General features: G+C 40.3%; 2 protein-coding genes across 7 annotated transcripts in view; both read left to right on the top strand.

Moving 5' to 3' along the window:
- LOC137979584 (uncharacterized) overlaps positions 1 to 1,689 on the top strand; it is a 10,776-nt gene extending 9,087 nt beyond the window's left edge. The window contains exon 4 of the mRNA XM_068826877.1: positions 100 to 1,689. Coding sequence (XP_068682978.1) covers positions 100 to 183 — 84 coding nt within the window. The 3' untranslated portion in view covers positions 184 to 1,689. The remainder of the gene's footprint in view (positions 1 to 99) is intronic.
- Positions 1,690 to 4,858: 3,169 nt separating this feature from the next.
- The window catches only part of LOC137979565 (uncharacterized), an 11,319-nt gene continuing 6,177 nt past the window's right edge, over positions 4,859 to 10,000 (top strand). The window contains exons 1-3 of one of the 6 annotated variants that reach the window (XM_068826847.1): positions 4,859 to 5,266; positions 6,586 to 6,687; positions 7,357 to 8,657. In XM_068826847.1, the coding sequence (XP_068682948.1) occupies positions 7,448 to 8,657 (1,210 nt within the window). In that variant the 5' untranslated portion in view covers positions 4,859 to 5,266; positions 6,586 to 6,687; positions 7,357 to 7,447. Of the gene's footprint in view, positions 5,267 to 5,763; positions 6,423 to 6,585; positions 6,688 to 7,356; positions 8,658 to 10,000 lie in introns of those variants that run through there. The other 5 variants (XM_068826849.1, XM_068826845.1, XM_068826846.1 and 2 more) reach the window with 5 other exon arrangements.

Here is a 10,000-nt window from a genome sequence, read left to right as displayed (position 1 = left end):
TTTTATTGTTGTTGTTCAGTGAGAACAACGAAATTACAGTGTATGCAGGTATTTACCTTGCATTGAGTGTCTTCCATTATTTCTTTGGTTCTTTTTCAGGATGTGACAGAAGATGATGACTGGGTTGTAGAGATGAAGTCACAATTTGAAGAAATAGAAATGTTGGATCTCGTTATTGACTAGATTTGTAACAAAATTTATGACTCAATATTTCTTAATATTTAAATCATTTTATCTCTGTCAAGCCAAGAAGTGAACTTTCTTTTTGGTCAAAGGAAAAGGGACTCTTTGGTCTGATCAGTGAACGACCCTCCGAGATAGTCCCAGGTACTCCAGTCAGACCAAATCAAAACTGACAAAGTGGAAAACTCTGGAGGATACTTTGAAATGATGTTCAAGTAGGACAACTAGTTTTCTCCACATGTTTGACATTTACTGATAGAGCAGTTTTCAGTTGAGTGTCGAAAGTAATTGGCGAATTGCTTTGGTTTTGCATTAGTTCACTCAGTGATTGGTTCAAAGTTCTCGCACCATTTTGCCAACCAATCGTTGTGTCGGCTACGTGTAATAATTACTTCGAGTTTTGATTGGTTTACTGGATTGTCTTCGTCCTTTTTGATTGGCCAAAGTAATTACTTTAGTTTTGGTTTTAATCGAGTGTCTTAAAACCAAAACCAAAGTAATTACTTAGGCCAATCAAAAAGGATGGAGAGAATCCAGTAAACCAATCAAAACTCGAAGTAATTTCGCGTAGCCGACACAAAGCGCGGGAAAATGTGCACGCGCGAGCAACGATTGGTTTTGGTTTCACTTCTGATTGGCTGAAAAAGTGGCGCGAGAACTTTGAATCAATCACCGAGTGAAGTAATGCAAAAACCAAAGCAATTCGCCAATTACTTTCGACACTCAATTGAAAGCCGCTCGTTCCAGAAAATCAAGTAAATATATGCATGTCAATTTCAATAGGCGTCACGAAGTGTTCCCTTGTTCTTCTTCCCAACTTCAACATCACTCGTGTCATGGAATACAGAGAACAATGATTATTATTTATTAACATCACAAAGTACCCCCTAAAACTTTGCGCATCAAGTAAAGATAAACAACTGGATCTACCCCTACGTAAAAATATTGCTAACCCCAGTAAAACATAAGCTTTATTGTTGGCATTAGGTAGCAAATGCTTAAACTTAACGGCGCATTTCCCGTTGGATATCAAAAGTGGGCAGCATCTAATTATTGCGTAAGAGGGATAGATGGAAATGAAGTACAAGCAAGGCAACAGTTTTCTGCACATTCCTGACATTTATGGTTAAATTGGCATCTGTTACAATAACACGGATTCCTCAAAACACGAACCTAAATACTTTCCTCTTCCTAATTTTTCAACATAATTTCCTCTTCCTAATTTTTCAAGTACAGGATGTGCAGTCATTAATAATTATTTTGTCCAAAGACTTCCCCTCCAGATGTAAAGAGTTTCGAAACATCATCTCTGATTAACAGTCGTGTGGTAGTTCAACGCAAAAAAATTTGGGGGCAAATTTTATCTCACATGCAGATTTCAGGATAGCTTCAATAAAAGAAAGAATAAAATGGTTCCTGTTTAAAACAGTTTTGATATGCATGCAATAGCTATCTCTTGGATATCTGCTCTTTCTTTTTACCCCAAGAAATAAAAGAAATTTTGGTGTCAAAACGTTCACTAGATGATTTTGTCACAACTTGCTTCGAAAGTTTTGAGATGTACAGACAGTGGCCGCAGGTACGAAATTTGTATTCGCGCATATTTAATCTTACAGTCGTCTTTTTCTTTCGTGGTTTTTTTTTCTCGGTAGAGTTTTCACACTACTCAGATTCGTGCTCACTATTGCAAGCAAAGTGGGCTGGAGGTTGGAGAAGCGACAATCGGAAAAGGGTTGAACAACTTTTCAACATGTCTGGTATAAATACGGCTTAAACTTATTACTCGGCCTCTCCAGGGGAAATGCCCGAGGTTAAATTTCGACATGGTTTTTTTCTTTTTATTTTCTACCATAAGTCCTCGGACAGAGTGATCAAAATGGAGGATAATAATTCATATAGGGCAAACTGACAATGAAAGATAATCCTTCATTTGAGGAAGAGATCGTGTTGATGTAGAAGAGCATGTGCCGTGGGGTTCTTATAGCCTGGCTATTTGAACCTTACGGTGCCTGTTCACTCCTCGTAAATGCACCAATTAGAGACGCTTTTGATTGTTCTTAACGAAAACCAATGAGAAGACAGTTTGTTTCAGGGTTGTCCAGAGCTCTTCTCTCCCTCAGTCAAGAGAAGAGCTCTGGGATCGAGATTGGTGCAATGGCTAATTCATCTTTTAGAGCGCATCTGCGAAGTTTAAGCCAATTTGCATAGACATGTGCATGCGTGGCATTGAACAAAAAGGCGTCATTAAAAGTAAGCACGAATGTTGTGTCAAATACGCTCAAACATCATACAAATCTAAAAATGAATGAAGGGTGTAGTTTCTAAAGAAACTGGTGCTGCGTCGGTGGGGAAGAAGTATACAAAAATTTGGTTATATCAACGGAGGTGATAATGTAAATTGGCCAGCGTACGGTGGTCAATTTACATTATCAACTCCGTTGATAAAACCAAATTTTTGTAAACAAATCTACACACCGTTAGCGGTAGATACACACTAAAAGATGTCGGAACGGGTCGGTCGGCGAAGTTAAGGAGAATCGTTGTCATCACTCCAATAGGGAAGATCTGTTTACAAACAGTTTTGTTATTCAAATGTACCAACCACAGGAACAAAAGACCCTTTGTTTCGACAGCCAACGAGGCTCTGGTTGGCACATTAATGACAATAGGTGACGTCAACGATATTTTCCCTATAAAACCTACTTAATTTCAGATCTGTTTCGTGCTGGTTAGCAAAAATGATTGATAAGAGACTACAAAATTTCGACCACTTTATTACAGTTTTTTTCATTCCATTGCAACACGCCACAGTTTCTGACAACCCACTAACACATTTGCATACGGTTTTGGGTCAATTCAGGGGCACCCAACGAGAATATAGTTCAAAACCATTTAAACATAGCATTGTTAAACGTATTTTATACCATTTTTCAGATGTTCGAAAATCCTAGGAGAGGCAGGTAAGCAAGAAATTTTACAACAAATGTTCCGAAAATTCTAGATCTCAAATCGTCTTCCGAACAGATATTTTCCTAAAATTGACGTTGGGTGCTTCTGGCAATTAACCAAACGACGCGTGGCGGATCGGAAATCTGTGTGTTCCCATTTGGTTGATCAAAACAAACTGCGTCAGCCGCAGTACTATGCGAACAACTCGTCAAAATCTGCTCTCATTACCAGAGCACGCAACTGATTAAGGAATCCAATGTTTGGCTAGATTGCAGAATACCCGGCCCACTAAATGTCTTACTTAAAAAACTGCCACCGCAGTCCGCAATGGCATGGTAGAGAAAATGTTATTCATATAAACAACTCTGTTCCTAAACCGGGTATTCTGCAATCGCTCCTTAGCTTTCATTTTGCGGTTCGGTCAACTGCACTTTCCACGAGATCGTGTAAAGAAGAAAGCATTCGTTTACTGATCAATTAAACCTAAGCGCTCGTTTCAGTGATTTGGCCTAAGCACTCTCGTAAAGCTTTAGCTTTCATTTTGCGGCTCGATCAACTACACTTTTCACGAGATCGTCTTGGCCTTTAACAATTTTCAATCATCGACTACGGGACTGCGGACCGCGGTGGCATTTCATTTTACTCCTTGCACTTTAACAATTTTCATTCATCGACTACGGGACTGCGGACCTCGGTGGCAGTTCATTTTATAGTACGATTAGACATATAGTACGATTAAGCGGGACTGCGGTGGCAGTTTCTTAAGTAGGACATTTAGTGGGCCAGGTATTCTTCAATCGCTCCCCAAACAGAACTGATACTGGTCTTGCACAACCGGATACACGAGCCGTCGGTTTTCTGCAGCTAACCTATCGGAAAAAAAAAAAGAAATCAGGTGAAGCTATGATCCTTGCAGTTCATAACGCAATTTTTAAATTATCAATTTTGTAAAGAAGACTGAAAAATTCAGGACTTCAGCGGGGTTTCAATCCGTGACCTCGCGATGCTAGTGCAACGCTCTAACCAACTGAGCTGTGAAGCTACTGATGTCGCGAGCTGGTCATTTGTGGGTTCATATGTTCCCGTGATGAATGAATCATATTTTCTAATGACTGCAAACTTCTCTCTGACATCAATTTGTTAATTGAAATGCCGATACGATCCACTTAAGGTGTTCGATTCCTTCTCTGTCTTTGTTGAACCCATAAGTTACCAGATAATTTTCTATTTGGTTTCAGTGTTGTACATAACATCACACTTGGTAAAATACTAGAAATGCAGCTCACTTTGATCTGCTTTGATTACGGCTCGACTGGCGAAAGATTGTTGTTGAAGTCCATTACTCGTTGCTTTTAAGATTCCAGATATTTATTTTTTACCGACTGTCTTGTTTATTCATTGGCGTTCCATTCTTGAGCTCTATAACGTGATTCGCATTCGCGTTACAATGACTTTCGACGCCATTGCAGGTTAATTAAATGTTCTCCTGTGTCCACCAGAGAAATCTACGCATTTCCCCATCCCCCTCAAACCTAACAAAATACGCACAGAAGACTCTATGCACAAAGGCACCACTTAGCAGGGGAGTGACAGGCAAGACCTTTACCGACACGGAAAAAAAACAAAACAAATAAAACAAAATAAAACAAAGAAATGTTACCCATTTTCGGACTGGGATTTCCATATTGGCAACCCAGTAAAAAAACGTTGTTATGCGGTAAGGAGGGTGACTGTCACAATCTACGACACACGACACATCTGGATCTTTCATCTTCCGGTTCGACAACGTTCAGCATGTGGAACAGCTTCTTTCAACATTCCACAGGACATGAAGCGCTGCTCAAATTTTCAACGTGGAATTTGTGCAACGCATATGTATCCCACGCACTAAGTCGTTTGGCCCTCATGATTCGGTGGGATCAGATATAGGTTGGTTGTAGTGCATGGTTGCGCCACAATCTAGGACAAAACTGTTGCAGCATTTAGCACAAAATTTCCCCTTCCCCCTTCAAAGATGATTCTCGGTGACTCAAATGAAGTCAGCCTCACAATTCGACATAGGAGGGCTACGTGATGTCCAGCTGGAACGTAACGTTGCGACGATTTACTACAAACCATTGAATGTTTGGTGCAGGTTGGTATAACGTAGTTAACACCGAGGCACTAAAAGACTCGTCAACTGGCAGCACGACCGTAAAGGTTCTTATTAAAAATAGCAGTTTGCTTAATCGCTTTCTCTCTCTTGTGTCCCGCGTTGGGTTTAAGGGAACAACTTGGCCTCACACTGTGTGGTTTTTGTGGAACCGGCTTCAAAACTTTCCCAGCTCAGCTCGGGTGGCATAATTCCCTCAGTAGAAAGATATTATAAGGCACAAAACTTTGAAATTATTTAATTTTTCTTTTTAGCAACATGTAGAAAGACCAGTGTTTCAAATTAGTGGGTCGCCTGTTTACAAATGGCTCAGACTCCCGCAAAACTGGTCCGTCAAAGCAGCGCTAGGTAGATGAAATCGAATGAACTAAAACAATTCTTTGAGGGCGAAAGCAATACTGAGAAAAAGATAAATACATAAGCCTTTTTCATATAATTTATGTAGCGTAAATATTTGAAATAAAATTCTTTCCAACTATGTGTAGTTACTTGGAAACAGTGCGGCGTTGCTTTATTTGGCCACAGCATCGCTTAATTAAGTCATATTGTTTCAAAAGGGTTTTTCTTTTTGCTTCTGCTTTGGCCAAGGAAATTTTAAGATCTACGACGGCGAGCTCGACGAAAACTGCTGTCTAGTAACCTAAGTTCAAGTTCTGCGCACGTTTTTTGCCCGATTCCGGTATTTCATCTTCTGCTTGAAACCACCGACTGAGATAAACTACACGGTGATCAAAGGGAAAAACATGAAATCCGTCAATGCGTCTACACCTATTTTTCGACCTTGGTCAAATGCACTGTGCAGATTTGCCAACTGAGAGCGGAGAATATACATGTGCCACACTTTAAAGTGCACGCACGTTAAAAGTCATTGCGTTGCTCATTCAATACTATTGTTCAGTGTCGTCTTTGTTGACTTCGCTGTTGTCGAGTTGAAAGCCCCTTACACATGTACTTTTGCTGATGAAGCGAAGATAGAAACAAGGACTGCATGTTTTGTTCCCGGGGTTTCACAGAAGGTTAGTCGACCAGTATCAAAGTGTGTTTACCGTCACTGCGAGTTAATTTCTACCTTAAAATGATTGATATGTGATACAAAGACCTGGCTGAAATGATGTGACGCTATTAACCTGCTCAACAGGTAGCGACCTACAGGTAGCTTTAATCACATAACACCTGATGACGAAAAGGCGCATGCGTTTTAACTCCGCGCACGCGTAGTTCACAAAACTAATCTTTTGTTTACCAGTCTTTATTTCGTTTATCTAACAAACTTTTGTTTGTTACCTTTTTTCTGGTATCAGTAAGAAAGGATCGGCTTCAATGTTTGCAACACTCAAGGTTTAAAACAATGATTTTTATAATGACAGCACACGAGGAAATCCCAATGGATCAAGAATATATAGGTGAGCCTTGTCAAAAAGATTGCAATAATCACAAGTGTGCCGTGCGCATCTTTTTGCGCAGGTAGGAGACCACGCTTGATTCAAACGACTAGTAAGATTCCTTTTATTCTAGCTCCTTGGCAACTAAATGGTAGCCGTTAAACAAGATAAATGAGACTCTTTACTTAACCATGTATGTACTTTGCGTTTCGTAACTTTGGAAAGCTGGGTGAAAACATACAAAATTTACTAGGCTTCAAAAATTCAAATTTTTTATAAAAATGAGTGCAAATTAAACACGTGGGGGAGACAGCACGAACTTGGAATACCCTACCTACGTTATTACAAAAATGTGTTAATTTGTTAGCTGTATTATCTGAGATTATTATCTTACTATTATCTGTGTTACATCTATCACCAGTTAATTAATAATGATATTCTGGGTTCAGAGTTATGTCTCAGCTAATTCCTTTAGGTTATAAACACAATACATCCTTTAGCACATGCGCTGTTCTAAGTATGTCCGACAGTTGTACACTGCCAATGACGTCAGGTATTATTATTATCATCATCATCATCATCATCATCATCATCATCATCTTCACTTATACCTCGCTACCTAACGTGAAAACGAAACGAAACTGATCACAGTTTTTCTTTCTAACAAAGTAATCCTTTTTCTTTTTGCAGATCTGGCTCTCACATCGCTCCTATCCATTGTGCTTCATGGATTAATCGACGTCTGATTCTTATTAACGAAGTATGAGAAACGTGATTTTCCATGGGAACATTTTCGCTAAGAAGTCTTCGAAGTGACATTCAAAACGTGACAATGCGAAAGCACCGATCATGTCCCAGTCTCACGAAATTCGTGGCCGGTTACCTTTTCGCCTGCGCGGTTGTATACATTTATTATCGTCATTACTTGTTGAATGAGGGCGATTATACCACGCCATTGCCCGCAGATGTTCCATGCGATGAAATGCTCAGGCCAATAGAAACGTTCTCATCGGGTAAAGATTCATCATTGCCAAACTCGTTGCTTGAAGCTTTTTACAAGAGCAAGCTTTTAAAGAAACGTTCTGGTTTCTATGACATTCGCTGGCATCAATCAAAGCACGACAAGGCAACGCCATTGGAAGATCACTTAAGCCTCGGTGAATTGCATTTCTATCCAACCAAGGGGAAAATATCAGAGACAAGAGATCCCGTTGCCTCTTCAGTTACTGAGCTCAGTTTTAATGTTAGCAGCAAAATTAACAATAGTTCTGAAGATTTCGATAAACAGCGAATTGCTAACTTGAGAAGAGGAAAGATATCAGCCAAAAATGACGATATTTATGTGACAGATCCCACCTATGATCCTCCTAATATGGAGGATAGTTCTTCTCAAATACGTGTTGATCATAATTCTTTGGTGACTTCGAAACGGTTTCAAGATTTTCGTCGTGATTGGTTCCGTCAGCGCCGCGCACGCTTAGACTGGAAGAGAATGATCAAACCTTGCCTTGACAACATGGAGTGGGGACTGGCGAAGAATAATTGGGGGAAGATAAATCGAAGCAGCGCCCGAGCGAGTGAAGTCTTGTATCAAGATATTAGACCGGCGGGAGAGTTCAGCAAGATTTTTATCCAATCAAAGACTGCGGATAATCGAACGAAACGGATTGGTGGCGACACTTGGAGAGTTTATGTCCAGGGTCCATCGAGTGTAGCATGCACTTTATTTGATCATGAAAACGGAACTTATGAGGCATTGTTTCTGCTCACAGAACCTGGAAACTATCACTTAATGATCTACCTTGATTACAGTCTTTGTGATGGCTTCAAGGATCCACCACGTGACTGGTTCATAATCGGTAATGCCCAAGGGAAATATCAAAAAGAGGGACTTTTAGGGACACTTGACGAGTACTTACTGGAGCCCTTTAAAGATGGGGACCCCGTTATTATAAACGTACCAGACGCGCATTTTAATGCAACTTTTACAGGTAAGATTGCAGCACAATTCTGCTCCTAGACAAAGAACAGACGATAAAAATCCAAGTATTTCATCAAGGTAATAAGGAGCTTACGAAAGACTAAGTCCACGGCAACCAGAATGCCAGCAAACAGCATATCTGAAGAGCAGAAACAATACTGGCTTTGCGCCCTATACAAAATCTCGTACGTAGGCTTTTGGCTTTTAATAAGCTGAACAGTAGAAACGCAATGCTTTCGTAACTGTTCTTGTGAATTCGCTTAGACAGCTGTCACTGTACCAACTGAGCTTTGAATCCACTCAGTGCTGAGCTATGAATCCACTCAGTTGAGAGCAGGTGAATTTGTTGGGTTCATGTGCCACGTGATCCCAACAGATTGACCTGTTCCCGTGAAAGGAAGGATGAATGAAAGAAATGTATGTTTGAAGTGTAGGTTGTAGAAGGCCTTAAATGGCCTATTTAAGCTCTTTTCACTTTATAGACAACTAAAAACTTCACTTTGAATCCCTTTGAACCCGCTTGAATTTTTCATCTGTCTTTGAAGTAACACTGAATTGCTTAAATTGTCCACTGAGTTAAGTGCGAAGGATCACTTCTATCTTCCGTGTATAACCCCCACTTTCTTAAGTCAGCCAGTCAATTTGTCAGGCCTAAGGCTTGATCGGGAGCTGTTCTACTTTGCCGTTCTCTATCGTGGACCACTCGGCATAGCAGATCTTAGTTCCTCAGCAGTCTCTAACCTTGGCTCAGTATGATTTCCAGCCGTTAGTGGTTGACTGGGAGAAGCGCGGAGCGCAGCTAGAAACCAACAGCTGGATATCTGAGCCTATCATTAACCCAGCATCTCTTTCCAATACATCCATGTACGTTACTCTTCTCAGTTGTCACAATCACATAACCTGCAAAAGCCGTGTATACGTAGTCGCAGACTTGAACGTTGGATCTCGGGAGAAATTGGCCATTTATGTATAGCGCAATTTCTTGCGGAAATACTCACAAGTTGTCTTCGATAAACAACATTTCAGCTGACTAAACCGTTTAAAACATTCTCGCTCAGCTTTGAGTTGATGCTGAATTTATTATAATATGGACAAGCAGCTTTATGAGAGTCATGGAATGGCAACGCAAAAGCGCGAGGGAAAGGAGACAAGAGAAGGCTTATTGAAAACAGAGATAGTACCCTGACTTGTACTCGGTGAAAAAGGTTCCCAACATATTTTTGTATTCTTTTTATTGACGTGTAAGCCTTGAATAGCCTAGCACAAGTACTCTACAAATCGCCGAGACAATACAGCAGCGCAGATCAAGTTAAATCTGATGGAAGCAAATGTTGAAAAACCGACCGGACTTCC

This window comes from Montipora foliosa, chromosome 12, assembly GCF_036669935.1.
Source record: "Montipora foliosa isolate CH-2021 chromosome 12, ASM3666993v2, whole genome shotgun sequence".
Taxonomy (NCBI): Eukaryota; Metazoa; Cnidaria; class Anthozoa; order Scleractinia; family Acroporidae; genus Montipora; species Montipora foliosa.
This window is presented reverse-complemented; position numbering and strand designations above follow the sequence as displayed.